This window comes from Scardinius erythrophthalmus (assembly GCF_964197995.2).
Source record: "Scardinius erythrophthalmus genome assembly, chromosome: 10".
Lineage (NCBI taxonomy): Eukaryota > Metazoa > Chordata > Actinopteri > Cypriniformes > Leuciscidae > Scardinius > Scardinius erythrophthalmus.
In genome coordinates this window covers 41014715-41034906 of record NC_138230.1, presented here as the reverse complement: position 1 = coordinate 41034906, position 20192 = coordinate 41014715, and the positions used below count along the sequence as shown (strand labels likewise).

Genomic DNA, 20192 nt, shown 5'->3' with positions numbered 1-20192 from the left:
CAAACAGAAGCTGCTTTTCAAAACCTAGTGTGCTGTCTTCGTACGCCGTTTTTTTAAAAGCGTTTTCCAGATGTGAAGTTTTAAAATGTACGCTACCATTCAAAAGTTTGGGGTCAGGATGATAAAAAAAGAAAATAAATTAATACTTTTTTATTTAGCAAGGATGCATTAAATTGATCAAAAGTGACATTTGCAATATTACAAAATATTATATTTCAAATAAATGCTCTTCTTTTGAACTTTCGGTTTATCAAAGAATTCTGAAAAAAAAATGGTTTCCACAAAAATATGAAGCAGTACAACTGTTTTCAACATTGATAATAATCATAAATGTTTCTTGAGCAGCAAATCAGCATATTAGAATGATTTCGGAAGGATCATGTGACACTGAAGACTTGAATAATACAAAATTCAGCTTTGAAATTACAGGGAAAAAATCCATTTAAAAAATATTTTAATAGAAAACAGTTACTTTAAATTATAATAATATTTCAATTTTGGTGAGAAACTTCTTTTTCTAAGATTTGGTGAAAATCTTTGAACGGTAGTGTATATGTAACTCGAGTATGCAACCTACTAATATACCCCATTCAATCCATATTCAAAGACTGCATTGTACGTGTCCATTGTGGAGATGGCAATCCCAGAATGCACTGATGAGCACAGTGAAAAAATATATCCAAAATGGTAGAGAAAGCAGGAGAGATGCTACTCTAAAAATACAAATCTACGGTATTTCAACTAATATCTGCATGTACTGTCTTTTTATGCTTATTAACTAATCACTTTGTTTGCTAAAGGCAAACTCCATTAAAATCAAGGTAACACTTTATTTTTATGGTCCACTTGAGACATCAATTACATCAATAACACTTATTAGAGTGTTAGTAGAGTGTCTGCTTAATATCTGCTAACACTTTATTTTTTTCTCCCTAACAGACACTTAAGTGACTTTGCAAGTACGTGTCAACTTATTCTACTAACCATAACACCTAACCCTAGCCTAACAGTCTACTAATACTCTGAGATTTAGTTGACATGTACTGTAGTTGTAAAGTTACTTATAGTTAGTAAAACCAAACATCGAAATAAAGTGTAACCAAAATCAATTGCCTCCCATGTATGTGATGTGTGGAGGTACCGCCAATGTAGTATGTCCACTTATGAGAACCTGTGAGGATTAGGATGCTGCCTAAGTAGGCAACGAGGCAGCTCACTGGGTTTTTGAACAGAGCTAGAGTGTGAGAAGAAGTATAAGGAGAGAGAGAGAGAGATGGAGCGAGAGATGTGGCAAAAAGAGGTAAAGTTGGAACAGCAAAAAGAGAAACTGAGGGAAAAGTGGGAGCCGGCGGTGCTGGAGGGGGGGTTTCTGAAGTATCCAGCACATGAAAGTTGCGGCTGTGGGTAAATCTGGAAAAACGACTGCAAAACTGCTGAACTCCGCCGTACGGCCTGCCAAGAGTGAGGGAAGCCGCAAAGGGAGAATAGGAGGGGAGAAGAAGAGAGGAGAGGAGCGTGTGGGGGATGAGTATATGGCTCTTGCATGCGTGTTCCTCAGAGGGAATAAGATCAGTGTGGTTTGGAAAGGTTAAGCAGCAGAACATGCTCGCACATTAAGAGCCATCAGATTCCCGGTCTAGTGAGAGGGGAGCACCGCCGTTTAGAACAGAGCCCAGAGCGAAAAACAATATCTCGGCAAATTGGCCCAACATCTTTCATCCTCAGCCAACGGCAAAATGTTTGGAGATCCTGTGCTTCTCTCTCCTCATGATGAAAAAGGGATGCTTGAACCTCAGGACACACTGAAGGAAAGCTGTGAAATGCCATTGCGTGTTATTCATCTTGTTTTTATATATGCTTTCTATACGTCCCATCTTTTCTGTAACCACTGAGCCCAAAGTGAGTCTTGATTCATGTGACACCACAATCAAATACACAAGAGCACTTTTTACAACTACAATACATTTTAGTGTCTTTTTTATTTGCTAAAATAGAAATACATTTTTTTCTAGAAACCTTCTCTTATGATTCCCAACAGGAATTTTACAAAGCATTTCTAAATCAGTGGCCAAAAACCTTACAGTCTGTAAGACACTGATGCCCTCAGCATGATCAGTGTTGGGTGTAGTTAATTACTAATTAATCTAATTACTGTAACCTTGAAAAAGTAAGGGATAACTCTAATTTTTCTGTAATTTAATAACAGTTACTTTTGATGTAATTGCATTAAATACTGTATAGACTATAGAACAATTCTGTATAAAAACAATAGAGGATTAAAATGTATGTTTGTAATGTAAATGTCTCCCTTTACACACTTTGGTCAGTTCGGGAATAATTTATGCAATTTTAAATTGTTTATTTGAAAGAATCAGAAATGCAGATTTGTGTCTGTCCTTGTATTGTTCAACTATTCGAGGTTGATATGGGATTGAGAACGTAATTAGTAATGCAAGTAATGCAATACTTTTAAGAAAAAGTAATTAGTACAGTAATCTAATTACACTGTTGAATATGTAATTAGTGGCTAGTAATAAATGACCTTTTAAGAGTAATTTACCCAGCATAGTATGGAAGCTTGTTTCTGCCACTGAATAATAAATAAATAATAATAATTGCGACTTTTTATCTCACAATTCTGACTTTTTTTCTCAGAATTAAGAGATATGAAGTCAGAATTGTGACTTTTTTCCCCAGAATTGCGAGATATGAAGTCAGAATTGTGAGAAATAAAGTCACAATTCTGACAAATAAAGTCGCAATTGCGGGATATAAAGTCACAATTCTGAGAAATAAAGTCGCAATTGCGTGTTATAAAGTCAGAATTGCGTGATATAAAGTCGCAATTGCGAGAAAAAAAACTTTACACGCAAATTCTGACTTTATATCTCGCAATTCTGACTTTATAACACGCAACTGCGACTTTATTTCACGCAATTGCGACTTTATTTTACGCAATTCTGACTTTATATCTCGCAATTCTGACTTTATAACACGCAATTGCGACTTTATTTCACGCAATTCTGACTTTATATCTCGCAATTCTGAGAAATAAAGTCAGAATTGCGAGATGTGAACTCGCAATTGTGAGATAAAAAGTCGCAATTATCTTTTAAAATGTTTTATTCTGTGGCGGAAACAAGCTTCCATAGCATAGTTTTCAATTATAAAGTCAAATGGGAATTTTTTTTTAAATGGCTATTTTATTTTATATATAAATATGAAAAGTCTGGTGTTTATGAACGTGTTAATATGGCACGTCTGAGCATGCTTGTGTTGTAAGTGTGTGAGTAAACGAGCATGTGTGTGTGAGAGGTGCTGGGCATTGGAAAAGCGGCGCATGCACGAGCAGTCCATGTGGGTGGGCAAACATATGCGGCTGTTAGGATTAGGAAGTGGTAAGCCACATCTTTTTATTACAGAAATGTCTCTCTAATATCTCTCCCTCGCACCAGGCTGTCGCCTCCCAGACTTGCTTACTTGGTCGTCTCCCTGAAAAGACTCCCAACCCAGAGTCTTTTATAATTAGCGTCAAAACCGACACCAGATATGTTTTACACACAAACCTCAGGATTTTTTTGGCCTGACCCAAGCGGACACACACCGTAATAAGGTGCTCTGTTCCGCTGCGGTACTCCAAGGCCAGCATGCACCTTTAATTAAATATCACCTTACACTCATTTAAATCAATGTCGTCATCTGAAGTGGTACGCTCCATTAGACCTCCCTTTTATTGAAGCTACCACTTCCTTTATCATGGCTTTCCAATTAGGTCGTTTTGGTATACATTTATTGTGAAGTGCTTAGAATACCATGAGTATATACTAGTGAGCTGCTTACTGCACAGTATGCACTACCTGGTGCCTACAATATTTTTTAAATAGTATGCAATATATAGCAATATATGCAATATGTAATGATAATTAATGATGATTAATATATATTTTAACTCAGTGAAAAATTTAAATATCTAAAATAAATGATTGTTTTCCATTTTAATCTAAATTTATGTAAAATGTCTTAACTTTGTGTAGCACAAGTAAAAAAGAAAAGATTAAAAGGTGTTATTAATATCTCTGTTCACTTGATATACTACGTGAATCAAGTCAAAGTGCATGTATTGCACATTCTGAAAATGCAAGAGGTCATTTCAAGGGGTCTAGTTGTTTGTTTAAGTATAAATAGTAGTAAGTATGATGTTCTGTGGGGTCTGTAATTCTGTCATTTACTCACCCTCGTGTTTCCAAACCTATATGATATTTTTGTCTGAGAAACATTAACAAGATATTTTTTAGAAATTAGCTTTTTTTGTATATACAATAGAAGTCAATGGTCACCAAAACTGTTTGGTGTCCAACATTCTTCCAAATATGTTCCTTTGAGATGAGTTGAGAAAGTCACACTGATTTGGAACAACATGACGGCGAGTAAATGATCACAGAATTTTCATTTTTGGGCGAACTATCCCTTTAACACTCTCTGACACTCCTTTAATGACGTGTGACGTGATTTTTGGAGGGTAAGAGTGTAAAGTCGTGCTGTGTTAAGGGTTTTCACCTGGCAGTGGTAGATGTACTCTGGTGTGGTCTTCTTGAATTTCATATTCCACACCAAAGCCACACCGTCTGGCTCATGAGGAGCGTCTTCATTGTTGTTGTAGGAGGCGACCAAGAGCTCAGGGTACTGGAAATATGGAAAGATGAAGAGAAGATAGTGAGGGCAGGAGAAAGATGTGAGAGAGAAAGAACAGAGAAGAGGATGAGAGTGATAAAGCTGACTGAGAGACAGAGCGAGGGAAGATTCCCCCTTTTAAATGAACAGGTGTTGACACAGAGGGAGAGGTCAGAGAGGGAGGTCAGTCTACCTGAGGGGACCAGTCCAGACAGGTGATGACCCGATGCTTTGACCAGTGCTCATCATAGAACAGACGATTGAGAGAGAGACTGGAGCCGCCCTGTAGATCTCTGAGAGGGGGAGAAACTGATAACATGAGCTCTGGACTTTTAATACACACTTAACCATATACGATAGTAATTAAAGCATATCATAACAGACACACACACATATATATATATATATATGAAGACTTCAGATGCAAAAGCCTCTAAGTGCCATCTGAAATTTTCTTCTAAAATTAGCATTTTTTTTTCAAGCTTGCATGTTTAAGTTCAGTAATTTTACTTTAATTACAATGAATGGGTCATTTTCATTGCCATTAAAGTGAAATAACTGAACATACACATACAAGCTTGATAAAAATGATCATTCTAGAAGAAAATTTCAAATGGCATCTGAATATATATATATATATATATATATATATATATATATATATATATATATATATATATATTAATTAAAGCAAATAAAAAATGATATACATTACCGTTCAAAAGTTTGGGGTCGGTAAGTAAGATTTTTTATGTTTTTGAAATAAGTCTCTTATACTCACTAAGGCTGCATTTTTAGGAACAAAAATAAAGTAAAAACAGTAATATTGTGAAATATTATAACAATTATATATATATATTTTTATTTGTATTTGCTTTACTATTATATATGGTGTGTAAGTGTATATAGAGTATATATATGTATATGTATGTGTGTATCAAAATACTTTAAAATGATTAAAAACATAAGAAAATATATTATTGTATTATTTATTTATATAAAAAATTACATAAATGTAAAATAAGAAAAAATGGTCAAAAATATCAGTGTGTTTTGCATTACCCATACAGAAGAAAGCTTGTTAATAGATGACATCATTATGCAAGAATTTATTTGAAGAACAATGTAGACACACACACACACACACACACACACACACACACACACACACACACACACACACACACACACACACACACACACACACACTATAAATACTACAGACTAGCACTAACCCTACCTATTTTTGCTATATTTATCTCACTGAGTTCAGCAAAACAAAAGAAGTTGAAAATACTCTAGAAATGTGATCATTTCAATAGGCTTTTATGACAGAACATAAAACATAAAGCAACCTACACATCCATTGCATTAAAAAAAAATGTATTGTGTAAACATTAAATTTGCACATTATACAAATCTGAATGCATCCAGATAATTGAAGCAGTTAATGGTTTTGGAATGGTTTGTCATTGTTGTTAACCATCTCACATAAATTAAATGTTTAACAATCAAGTTTGTTTTAATTCAACCATTAGTAATGCAATCATTTATAATTTATGATTGTTGTTAAATGGAATGTTTAATGCAACAATAAAATAAATGTAAAAAATACATAATTAATATAATAAAATATAATATAATATAAAATATAATGTTTATAAAAAAAGAAACAAATGATAGATCAAATACCCAGAAATCATGTTTTTGTGTCACGCAGCACATTCTCACCCCTCTTTATCCTCCAGGTCTCGTCCGCTGTAGTCGAAGAAGATGTTGGAGTCCTCAGCTAAAGCTCTCTCCATCACACGAATACTGCGGTCGAAGAAGATGAGGAACTCCTCCGAGTGCAGAACCTGCTGTTTCTCTTCCTCCGTCAGCTCCCGCGGGTGGCCTGATACACACGCCAGACAAAACACAACAAAAACTAAGATGTAAACACAGCTGCACAGTAAATAAACACAGAACAGGCCGTACGTTTTAATACACAAACACACAAAAGCACATGTCACGACCGCAGCGATGGCCTACGTGTTTACACCTACTACTTACATACAATAACACTAACAAACGGATCTAACCACAGACAAAATCATGGCCGTACAGCATAACGATGAGCAGAAACTGTACAAACTGGACCTAAACAAACCGCCCGCATTCTTCTTCCTGACTCCCAACGAGCTTTGAAGGTAGTTAAGCCAATTAGAAGGGAGATATGGGCGTAAAAAACAACAAACAAACAACTAAATGAATAAGCAAATACATTAGCGAGCACACACGGCTCTTAGTACATCTTTCCATAATGACAACACGCCCAGTTTTTCTCCTCCTTTTTTGATGTTATTGCGTTTCTCTATTTTCTCCCAGACTATTAGGGGCCCGTTCCTTTGATCCGAGCCCACTTGATTTGCGTGCCTTTTTTGATGACTCATAAGGAAGACAAAAGCGTGATCAAAGTCAGCGTGGAGTCAAAGCCCTCGTGTGCTTTCACAGTCTGCCTCTGTCCGGCCTCCCTCTAGTTATTTACCCTGTACACTTGCACAAAGAATGCACTCTCCACTCGCTTTGAAGTCCACTTGCTGGGGTCTAGTGACATTAAAGTTCGATCAGGCCTGACCCAGAATGCCGCGGCCCGATAAGCCCAGCCCCCAGACAGTGAGAATGCCATCTGATACGGCTGCGGGGTCACACGCGAGTGGCCACTCAACGCTCCGCTGATCCTGTTTGGTGACTTTGGGAATTTGACGTGTGGGAGGCCCAAACAACGACTAGTCAAATCAGCACAGGTGGGAACAAAAGTGATTTGTACAGTAGTGAAACTGTTTGAATCATAGCTTTAAAGAGGACCTGCTAAAAAAAGGGTTTTAATTAGGGATATGAACATTTTGTTCGATACCGATAACCGATAATTCCTTATATTTGAAAGCCGATAACCGATATATTGGCCGATAAATCTAAATAATAATTTTTGAGAGCCTGATTACAAAAACAAAAGTCTCACCATTAAAAGTCCCAAGCACACAATTATAATGTTCTCATTATAATTTTATGTAGCCTATATGACAGACTTGTGCTACACTGTATTTTTCTTTTTAAAGTGATTTGAGTCATATTTCAAGCAATTCAAAAGCATAATGGCAAACAGTGCGCATATGAAGCGTCTCAGCTTAAGGAAATACACCATTACTTATCGGCTTTAATATATCGGCCAAATTTTCTTATTGGGCCGATAACGATAACATAAAAAATGTACATATATATTGGCCGATGCTGAAATGGTGGCCGATATATCGTGCATCACTAGTTTTAATGCTTGAATGTTCAAAAAACACATTATTTTTCACATATTTGACATTTTTGCAGCTCCTCTCTTCCCAGTCTGTCAGTAACGCTCTGTTTAGTTCCTGTCTCTATGAAGCCCCTCCTTCTGAAAAGTGTAATGTGCTCTGATTGGTCGGCTGGACCAGTGTGTTGTGATTGGTCACCTTGCCATAACCGTGAGTTTCAACACGCAAAATTATTTAAATAAGGAATATTGTGACGTGTTCGTTCCCGGAAGTAAACTCAAGACTACAATGGAGGCGTTTCAGGGAGTTCAGAAACAGTGACACTGATATACTGTAGAGAATATCTCACTTTTCAGAACTTTTTCATGCTCAAACAGCAACGTTACACACTAAAGAAAGTTGAAAATGTTAAAAAGCATGAAAGGGCTTCTTTAAATGACCTTTTTGGGAATCTTTTGTCACTGTAAATAAGTTAAATCATACATACTGTAATTGTAAGATACACACATTACTTCACTGGCGGAAGGTTTTACATAGAATGCCTTGCATAGCAGCGCAAGCTGTAAATCACATGGCAAATTATTAGAGGTGCTACGTCATGTTAATAAACCCCTCAATGTCATGTCACTCCACCCATGGCTCATTAACCGCTAACAGGATGCATTTCCCGTTGAAACATCAAACGAAGGCCACAATAAAATTCCAGCTATGCCAACACAGAAGGAACTGCCCCTGTGGAACAGCCACACTGAATGTCATTTCAGTCAGTCTGGGTAATTTATCTACAAATCTGTTATGGTTTCTATTGGCACTTATGGAACATGTGTGCAGAACATGCGTCTCAACGCCAGGATTTACTGTAAAGAGACGTCTCTCTCGTGGAGTCTGAACTGAGCAGATGTTGTTCTGTGTAACATCCGACATACAGAAGTCAAATGTGCTAAATTTGTGCCAGGTGGAGGCTGTTGGTGTAGGGAACACGCATTTATTACAGAGCAACTTCCCACACACCTTTACTATCTAAATAAGGGCACACCACTTCTATTTTTCTATCCAGTATATTTTTACATAAGAATAATTTGAAATACAACAGACTAACCTTAAAACTAAAATAATATGTTCTGATTAAGTATTGTTTTTATAATCTAATCTAATCTAATCTAATCTAATCTAATCTAATCTAATCTAATCTAATCTAATATAATATAATATAATATAATATTATATAATATTTTGGTAACACTTTAATAAGGTTTCATTAATTAACATTAGTTAAACTAAGACTTCTACAGCATTTATTAATAATGTTAGTTATGTTTATTTATTTACTCATTCATTACTAAAATCAAATGTTGTATTTGTTAACATTAGTTAATGCACTGTGAACTAACATGAACATCTTTATTAACTAACATTAACAAAGATTAACAAATACTATAAATGTATTGCTCATTGTTAGTTCATGTTAGTTTATACATTAACTAATGAGACCTTATTGTAAAGTGTTACCAATATTTGTAATAGCTTTATTAATATGAATAAAACATTTAGTTTAAAGGTAATTATAATTACTAATTTTAACCCTAGGTCTAAAAGAAAACGTTTTACAAACTTGAATTAACCACTGAATGAATAAAATAATAATAACTTACATTATTATTACAAACATTACCTTAAGCAGGAATCATTTCTGGACATCCTTAAAGGGAGTTTTATGAGATTTTTAGGGTGCTTTTACTCAAGCACTTTTGGTGCAGGTTCGATTGACTGAAAGTTTGGTTCATTTGGATGGCGTGAATGCTTTTTTCCGAACTTGGGTGCGCATCTGCGAACCGTATGTAAACTCTGGTACAGTTCGCTGCTTATATGAAAGGAATCATACTAAATAGCGGTAGTGAACTGATATTGACGACGTATGACTCGATAAAACTGTGTTTGTTTGTGTTCTCGCTCACTTTCCTAACTGACGCATGCAAGCAGAGCGAATCTGCTCACCTTCAGCAGAAATGAAAATGAAATGAAAACGCACCGCGGTTTGGACCCACATAATATAATGTGAACTCAGTCCAGCTGGAGTGTGAAAGCACCGTTAGCTAACCAAGCAAATGCGCTCAGACCCACTCTTACCTTCTTTTGTTTCCTTGCTTTCTTCCTCTTCCTGCAGGTCAGAGTCTGGGCCAGCTTTCGGTTCTGTGACCTCTTCATCCTCCTCTTCATCTTCTGAAAAGACACACACAAAAGGTCAGGTTGAGTTTCTGTCCAATGACACCTGCCAAAACTCCACTGCCTCCCTGTGTGACCCACCCTGAGACCCATAATAATAGTTTACAGATCTTATAGATCGTCTGATATACTGACTCCGAGAGCGACAGACTTCCACTCATTTTACTCACAATCAGACTCTTTACTAATCAGATGCGCTCAACTCAACGGCTTGTTTTGGATCAACACGGCCTGTTGTTTTTTCGGTTCGATGGGGATTTGCACAGCTGCTTTTTCATAACTGTGAGTTCCAGAGAAACAACACAGTCAGTTAAAAAGACCCTACCCTCAGAACATGTGTGCTACACGTGTGCGTTGAGTTTATGAATCCAGAGGTCCGCTCATGGAAAGGCACAGATACCCCACAGGAAGGGGAGCTGGTGAGTGGCGTGGCCTCTTTCTGCACTCGATCAACCCCCCAAAACCCCCCGAACGCCTGCCCCGGGCCCCCCCAGGCCCTGAAGTCTCACCCCTTAATTAACCTAGTCACCCCAGTCAAAGACCCCGGCCTAGTGCTACCCGCTCCCAGCCACCTGCTACGCCGTCCGTACCCCTCCTCGGCCCTGAAGTGCTGGCCATGTGTTCCTAACCTTGCCCCATGCCTACAGATGGAGAGAAGGATGACGCTTAACACCCTCAGAGGCACCTGTAGATGGGGCACACACACTCACGCTAGCATACACACAGAGCTCTGTGGGATTGTTTTCTTGTTGAACCCCAGTGGCAGAGGTTAATTATCCGAGGTCGAGCTGACAGTGGGTGCCCAGTCTGCAGAAGGAAGTGATCCCATCATGCCAGACGTGTTGCTGCTGACTCTCAACACCAGTGTATTTGTGTTCACACCAGTTAGGGAGGAGGCAAGGGCCTGGAGGCGCGCTCAACAATGATTTAAGCATCGCAAGAATGCAGTCGCTAACATTGGTGTGAATTATGCTGTAGTATGACAGATTTGCCGCCTTATTGGTGTTTAATCTCAAACAATAATGTTTTTTTCGTAGATTTATCTTTACCCAATGGGTTCTGGAAGGGATTTGTTTTTGTTGTTAAGCTAGCAATAATGCACACTACCATTTAAAACTTTGGGGTTAGTAAGAAATTAATACTTTTATTCAGCAAGGACTCATTAAGATTGATCAAAAGATTGACATTTATAATACAAAATGATCTATTTCAAATAAATGCTGCACAACTGTTCTCAACACTGATAATATTAAGAAATGTTTCTTAAGCAGCAAATCATCATTATAGATTGATTTCTGAAGGATCATGTGACACTAAAGACTGGAGTAATGATGCTGAAGATTCAGCTTTGCATCACAGGAATAAATTACATTTTAAAATATTTCCAAATAGAAAACAGCTACTTTAAATTGCAACAATATTTCAAAATATTACTATTCTTGCTGTATTTCTAAAGATACTTTAATTAAAAAAATTATAAAATTAGCAAATATTAACTAGACATGCTGTAGCGTTGGGACATGAAATACAGTGCTTTTTAATAAGAAAATATAATAAAAAAAAAAAAAAATATTTATTTAATTGATAAATATAATACTCACTCACTACTGTTTCTAAAAAAAAAAGAAAACTTATACTGTAAATGACTGCAACATTATTGCAGTATTATTGGACAATTTCTGTAAAAACACAAAGATTGTCTATAGGCTTACATTAGAAAAAGCATCAGCTTGCCTGGGAAAATGGCAAACGACAAGAGTTGCTAATTGGTCAGTGACGTTCCAAACCTTTATGACTTTCTTTCATAATGAAACATGAAAGAAGATATATTCAAAAATGTTGGTAATCAAACAGTTTTGGTTTCTATCGACTTCCATTGTATTTTTTGTCCGTACACTGTAAAAAAATATTTTTCAAAGTTGTAAATAAAACAGATTATTAGATTATGTTTTACAAGAAAATACAACGTCAGTCTTTCTATTTCAAACTTTCATGTTTAATTCAATGTTTTAATTGCTGTTTCTTTGAAATTAGTGGTTCCAATTTACAAGGATCACAGGCCAAACTGTACATCGTAGAGACTTGAAACGTTGAGGGATGGTTCGACCGTCACACGAAATGTTCGGGTATTTTGAATTTTTGGAAATACCTACTTTTGCAAACTAGTCTTAGTTTTTTTTGCCCAATCGGAACCAAACCATTGCAGTAAGATTCTGTAGAGTCTAACTGTAAAAAAAAGTTGCAATTTCGATTCACGTCCGTGACGGGACGTCAAAACGTTAAAAGTAAAGAGCCTTTTTACGCATGTGCTTAAAGGCCTTTTGCTGCTTGCAACTATATTTATTTGTTAGTAAAGTAAATCCCACACCAATTTACTTTTTTTTCAGTCAATAGGAACCAAAACTGTTTGGTAACCAAAATATCTTCTTTTATATTCCGCGTTCAAGTTTTGAATGACATAAGGGTGAGTAAATTATGACAGAATTTTTGGGTGCACTATCCCTTTAAAGAGAAGTCACTTCAAGAACAAACAAAAGTTTACATCAGTTCTTCATTTGCGTCAAATTAAATATGGCATCTGCCTTGACTAGGTGCGCACTAAACGTTCTTAAAATACATGCGTTTTTGCTTTGAATACAATGTGCATAGAATATAAAATGTATGTTGAATTCATAATAACTGAATGCTTTGTGTTAATACAGTATGTATTGTGATTTAAATCCACAGCATATGAGTATAAGCACTGAGACAATTGATTCCCCAGAGGTTGAATGTGGATCACTGATGTGAGCCGAGTCTGGCCAGGAGCAAGTGTGGTTTAGCTGCTGAATACGACTGAGCTTCTGAGCCAGAGACCAGCGGGGAAGAGAGGAGTCCTTAGACCCAGACAGGCAGCCAGCCAGCCCAGGCCGACCACAACAACATGGCCTACTCTGGCCTTCTTTCTCTTTCTCCCCGTCTCATCTGTTTTTGCCCTGTGAGGAAGAAAGAGCCCTGCCATTCATTTTCAGTTCGTTCCTTCCCTCTGGGGCCTGACAGAAAATAGCACAGGCAGAGAACGGGACACCTCTTGCATACCAGAAGACCCACATGCTAGACAGACTTTGTCAGAAGGTTTTGGATCAGGATGTCCAAGTGTGGAGCAGGACGTGACCTGATATAACCAGGACTAGAGGAAAGTCATCCACACCAAGCCACCAGAAGTGTTGACCACACAAACGGAGTACAAAGCAACAAACAGTCCTGATTCATGGTTGTGGTCCAAAGGTTCGCAAACAACGTTCAAGAGGCTCGCAATATATCAGCAGATCCCTGTGGCTTCCTGCCTAAAAGCGTGTTTTCGTGACACCCCATATCGCTCTGCAAAACATCAACACTGTGGGCCAAATCCCAGGGAACTTTCAAACCAATTTGTAAATTAAAATCCATTTTTAATGCATCAGACCTTCCCATCCACGTCAAAATGTTTATTTGCGCTTCCCATGAGGTGACGGCAACCCACAAGGCATCAAGGGATCGTTTAGAAGGCTTGAAAGCGAAGAAGAGAAGGACAAATGAGACAGCTTTAACACACTCTACCCTGGTGCTTAATACGGGTTCACTCAGTGGGAAGGAACATTAGGAACCATCTCCCCTGTTCACCAGGTTGATGAAACTCTGGACGTGCCCTGAAAGGCAATAACATCCCCCTGTATCTTCCCTGCCTTCAATCTCTTCTCAGTTCCCTCAAGCTGCTCGGAGCAATTCAATTCCATCGCTTGTCAAGCTGCTAGTTGTAATGACCAACACAGCAGCCGCGTCTATCAAAACAGGACTTCCATCCTTAAAGCGACAAGCTTATCTCAGGGTGTAGGACTCAAGACATCCCAGATAATTAACTGCTTAATTACGCACCAGAAATCACTATTTGTGCAACAGTTGGGTGCAAGGTGAGTGAAAGATTAGTTCTGCTTATCACATATTAGAGACGCAGTGGAAACACGAAAAGGTTTGATTCGTTGTATGAGGGTGCGAGAGCGAATGCCTCTGAATGTGGTAAGGAGGATCTTAGCGCTTCCCGCTGTTAAGACACTGCACGCGATATACCAGATGCAAATGGTTCACAGATGGACGTGGTCTTGGAAACTTCACTGTTAACGGAGAGTTACGGTGCACTTGTCAGGCTCACACTTCCATTCAGTTTTCATGATGGTTAAGCATTTGATTTGAGATCAGTGATTCTCCTAGGCCAGTGGTTGACAACCTATATGGTCACACTCTGATTAAGGGATGTAGAATATGGTCATGCAGAATAAAGCATTAATATGTGCTTTATAAGTACTAATAAACTGGCAATATCCTAGAAATATGCATGCTAATAAGCAACTAGTTTATAGTGAGAATTGGACGCTAAAGAGTTACCAGTAAACTAAGAAACTGTTGATATAGTTCAATTAATTAACCTCAATTAATTTTCAGAATTCATTGATTCCAGAAGTTTCAAAAACTGCATGTTCAGATTAAATTTTGTTACCAAAATTTAGTTTTTTAAATCATTTTAATTATTTATCTTAATTAAAATGATTTAAAAAAACTAAATTTTGGTAACAAAATTTAATCTGAAATATTCAGATTATTATATGAACATTATTATTAACATGAAATATTCATTAAAGGGGGGGTACAATGGTGTTTCATGTATTCAAGTTGTTTACAGTGTTAAAGAGATGGATTCTAATGCTAAACATGGCCAAAGTTTAAAAAAATACATTTTAGACGAATAACGGAGAACTTCTGTGCCGAAAATCTTACTTCCGGGTTGGTACAAGTTTCGGCTGGGTTTTTTCGATCGTGGATCTAATGACGTAGACAAGAATGGAACTCCTTATATGAGCATTTCTCTCGGAAAAGCGCGCCCGCGCACACGTCGACCAGAGGAGAGCGAGACAGGAAATCATCGGCAGCGCTGCATAGGTTTGATAAACAAGACAGTTCGACGCCAGATTTGCAGATCGTCTAATGGATGGAGCAGTCCCAACGATAAAGGTTCACGGTCGTGCGTTGGAACCGCAGGCGGTGAGTAAAACTGCTTCAAATGCCTGTGTGTTGTTAGCTATCGGCGCTCCGCCCACACGGCACGCCTCCAGCCGCTCGTTTTTTTCCGGAAAGACTCGGTACAGCCTATCTTTCTTTTATAAATATAATAAATCTAAAGACTTTTTGGAGATTTGAAGGATGCAATACTACTCTATAGGTACTCAAGATTAACATGAGATTGACTGAAACTGAGTGTTTCACCCCCCCCTTTAATATTAAATTAATATATCAATAACAATATTAATAGTAATTACATTAAGTTAATAAATGTTGTATTATTATATAACAATATTAATTATATTCATAATAATATATATAATTATAAGTTATCATGCGGCCAATTTAAAGGTTTGCTGAGAACCAGTCAGAGACTTGAAGAGAAACATTTACAGTTCAATTTAATATATTTCTGTAGCACTTTTCTGAAATTTCGTCAATTACATACATTTCTGAAATAAGTAAAATATTAAACAAAACAATCATGATTAATCTTATGATTGATGTTTTTTTTTAAGTAGAATTACAGTAATGTCAAATCAGATTAAATTTACTAATATATATTTTATGTGAATAAAGTTACTGTCTAATATGAATTAGTGTTAACAGTCTTTAAAATATTGATATAAAAAAGCTCTCAAGTTTTCCTGCAGCCCGTCATCGACTAGTCGACCCTCAATGTCACACAGAAGAGCTTTGAGCACCTCTATAAAAGGCACGTGGCATGGTATAAAGGAGTGTAGTGGTGAAAAATGCCGCCAAAAGCAGTATAAGATGCCATCGATTAAACAGAAGAAGGATGCGCCTCAGTCTTTCATCCAGCATTTTATTGGACCAAGCTGCACAGCTCCGGGCCTCTGGATTGGGATATGGAGATGATTAGACAATCAAAAAATCCCCTCATCTGACAAGTGGGGATTTTTTTCTGTCTGTGAGAAGGCAGAGGGTGTTTGTTTTCCTCAAGGCCTCTGAAACACAGAGAGAAATTGAACTGAAGGGCCAAGGGTATTTCCATATGGGGCATGAGACAAGGAAGGGAGGACACCCCTACTGCCCACCATACTGACTGACAGACACGCAAAACATATCAGACACACTTTCAGGCCTACATTCATACATGTGTCGTCCTCTTTTAAGAAGCACCACATACAGACATACTGAAATAAGGCTTCAGAAGTTGGGTGTCGAGCAGCCTGTAGACCACAACTGAGGCAGAGCACTGAGGAGGCGGACACAGGAACATGAAAGAGGTCTGTAATGTGGAACTGGCACGACAAACTGCACATGAGACAAACACTATCTATCTATCGCACCCCTGCATGGCACAAAAACATCCTCAAAATCACATTCTCACACACTAATCGACCTCGTGAGGGCAGATGCCATATTGACTTTGACACAAATTAGTTTTAAGCCAGTTTGCTTGTCTTAGCTGGTATTAAGTCGCCATTTACAGAAGTTTTGATAGTCTTTTTTCCCTGTTGCGACGTATATCCAGGTGAAATGGCTTCTCGAACGAGAAAAAATGTTGGGCGGAACTTGATTTTGTTCATGGGGAATTGATTGGATGGTTGTGGTTTGCTATTGGTCGATCTGATTTGAGTGACAGGTTGCCCCGCCCTCACGACAGAAAACACGTCATCAGAGAAGAGAAGAGGGAAAGTTACTTTGATTAAAGATTATGAGGACACATGAATTAAAAAAAATTATTATGTGAACAGATAAATAATTTATAATAAATACTGCAACATTCCATAAAAATAGGCAAATATTAAAAAATAATATATAAAATAATAAATAATAAACAGTCAATTTTGACTTCATGGTGTTGGATTCAGGTCACTCAACAGATAAACATGTTTTCCAAAACACCCTATCCGTTTCTTGCTGTCTCTGCATACCGTATACCAGTTTAAGAGCTAATTTTTTAATATTTTCAAAAACACACTTCAGCTTCAGTAACTATACCTGGTGCTAGCAATGCAACACGGTTCAATTCCTTGGTGAAATACAAAACTGTTCAAATGTACTGAATGCCACATGCATACACATAATGCAAATGGAACAAATTCAACCTACAATGCAAATATTAAAATAGTAACAGGAAAATAAGTCGCATCAAACTGGACTGAGCCACGATGATAGATTCCGCACACGCTGCAGTCTGCAAACTGTGACCCATCCAGCCAACAAAAGCTCTTCTCTTTCCTTTTCCCGTCTCTCTCACTCAGACACACACACACACAGAGTGTCAGACAGTCTTCTGAAATCAGATGGAAAAAAGCTGTGGAGAGAGTACTTGTACTCCTGGCTACTTGCTCATCAAACACACAGAGCACAGGCCAGAGTGGAGTCAGGTCCTTGAGCCGACACTCTCCTCGGCCTCCTGCAGCTGTGTGTGTGTGTGAAAGCCCACGGCTGTGGAGACTGCGTTTGCATTTCATAACGACAAACCACACGGATGGCTGACAAACCAGCCATGCCATGCCCCTGCAGCTACAATTAAGGAAAATAAAAAGTGCAAATAAATGTGCAAAAGTAAAATCATAACATCTCACCCCAAGCATAGACCCATTATAATAATCTAAAAATATTATACACACGCACACCCACACCCACACACACAGTGGATCAAAAGTGACAGTAAAGACACTTAAAATGTTCCAAAAGATTTCTATTTTCAATAAGTGCTCTTCTTTTGAACTTTCTATTCAACAAAGAATCGTGTTTTCAACATTGATAATAATAATAAATGTTTCTTAAGCAGCCAATCAGCATATTAGAGTGATTTCTGAATAATCATGTGACACTGAAGTCTGGAGGTCTGGAGTATTGATGCTAAAAATTCAGCTTTGCATCACAGGAAAAAATTACAATTTAAAAATATATAACAAATATATTGCATTGTAATAATATTTCACAATTTTTGTCTTGGTGACAGTTTTGGTGAAAACTTCTGAAAACATTAACAATTATTACCGACCCCAAACATTTGAATGGTAGTTTATATAACCAATTATATTGTTTTTGACTTGTACTATAAACATTGCACTGCATATTTTACTTTTCTGAACCACACTCTCTATTATACAATAATTTTTACACTATACTATCATTTCAACCCAATTTACAGTTTCCCATAATATATGTATGTACTAAATCTCTACTTGCACTGCTAATTAGTTGCACATCATTGGCTCTGCTAGATGAAAGAATGTAAAATAATAATAATGACTCAAACTTCAGCGAGAGGTAGATGAATGAATCAATAGCACAATGACAAACCATCATCAAACCATTCACATAAATCATAGCAACCCTTATCTTTCTTCTCCTCTTCTGAGGATCTTCAAAGTTTGCTGTTGTGGCGAATAATGCTTTGACTCTTTACTGGAAAAGCAACTTCACATTTGGGCACGGCCTTTTGTTGGCCTTCCTCATCATTGTCATTTGTCATCATTATGACATCATTATGACAAACGGCTGAGATTGATCATGAAGTGCTTTTGAGAGTACCGCTATCTTGAAGCCCAAGGCCGCGCGGATCAGACCTGCCTTCCCCTCAGAGACCGAGACGCACTCTGGGGTCTGGAAATGTTCAGAGTCGGGAGAGATAAAGAAAGCCAACACTTTGAACAGATATCTGCTCTGAAGCGCTGCTAACGTGCACAGGAAATCTTTTAGATTTGAGATTCGGACTGAATATTTCAAATAATGCGTAAGTGTGTGTGTGTGTGTGTTTGGGGAAGTTACCAACATCTTACAGTTCTCATTGTATTTGACTATATATAGTAATAGTAATTCCCATTATTGTAATGGAACTTCATTTTATAATGTGTGAACATTTATATAGTTAATTTGAATTTATTAGCAGTTCTTTGATAGCAAAAAAATATTGAAAAACATTGTACTGTACATATTTCAGATCCAACTTTTGTCATCATAAGCTCTTAATCCATTTCTATGGTTAATTAGACAATCTTTTCAGGAGTAATTAAAAACAAACTTTGACATTGGCTTGAGAAAGCTTGATGTTTAGAGAGAGAGAGAGAGAGAGAGAGAGAGAGAGAGAGAGAGAGAGAGAGAGAGAGAGAGAGAGAGAGAGAGAGAGAGAGAGAGAGAGAGAGAGAGAGAGAGAGAGTTTAAAAGTTTGAAGGTTTTAAGTCTGTCAGACAAATCGTTTGGCCCCTAAATAAAAAAAATTTATTTAGAGGCCAAATGCAAAGACGAAAAGTTTCTGATTTATATTGTCATCAGTGTTGTCGTTGATGTAAATCGAATGTCTTAGCATTTGGCCTCTAAATAAAGTTTTTTTTTTGTAAGAAATCTTCGACTGTTATGTGTGCCAGCACCTCTCCTTGTTGAACTTTGATATAATTAATTCAAGTCCAAATTATTTCTAAACGATTCACATTTTACTTGATTTTTTTTGGCAGTCCTTTGACAGTAAAACAATATTAAAATATATTTTAGGGCTACTACAGTACATATTTTAGATTCAACTATTGTCATTTTCAAACAGTTATTACCACATAGTGTTATGAATCAAGATCAGAAGTAGTAAATGGATATTAACTAGGAAATACACTCTGATAACTAATCAGAACAGGACATGATACTTAGCTCATTGTTAAATGGCATTTCAAACTACTAACTCCAACAATAAGAAACTAGATACTGGTTTAGGCTTCCATTAACCATCCGACCAAACTAAACTAACTAGTTTGGCAGTTGTTGATTGCCTACTTTGGTATTTTTTAACACACACATTCACATGCATACACACACACACACGCACGTTGAGTTTCCATGTTTTATGGGGACTTTCCATAAACATAATGATTTTTATAATGTACAAACTGTATATTCTATCCCCTATCCCTAAACCATCCCATCACAGAAAACTTTCTGCATTTTAAGATTTTCAAAAAACATAAT

At 37.2% G+C, this 20192-nt stretch overlaps 1 protein-coding gene across 1 annotated transcript in view; it reads right to left on the bottom strand.

Annotated features, from left to right (window-relative positions):
• dync1i1a (dynein cytoplasmic 1 intermediate chain 1a) overlaps positions 1–20192 on the bottom strand; it is a gene marked incomplete at its 3' end in the record, with an annotated part of 71443 nt that overhangs the window by 32330 nt on the left and 18921 nt on the right. The window contains exons 6-9 of the mRNA XM_081376599.1: positions 10086–10178; positions 6403–6565; positions 4865–4964; positions 4558–4683 (exon numbers count right to left, since the gene is read on the bottom strand). Coding sequence (XP_081232725.1) covers positions 4558–4683; positions 4865–4964; positions 6403–6565; positions 10086–10178 — 482 coding nt within the window. The remainder of the gene's footprint in view (positions 1–4557; positions 4684–4864; positions 4965–6402; positions 6566–10085; positions 10179–20192) is intronic.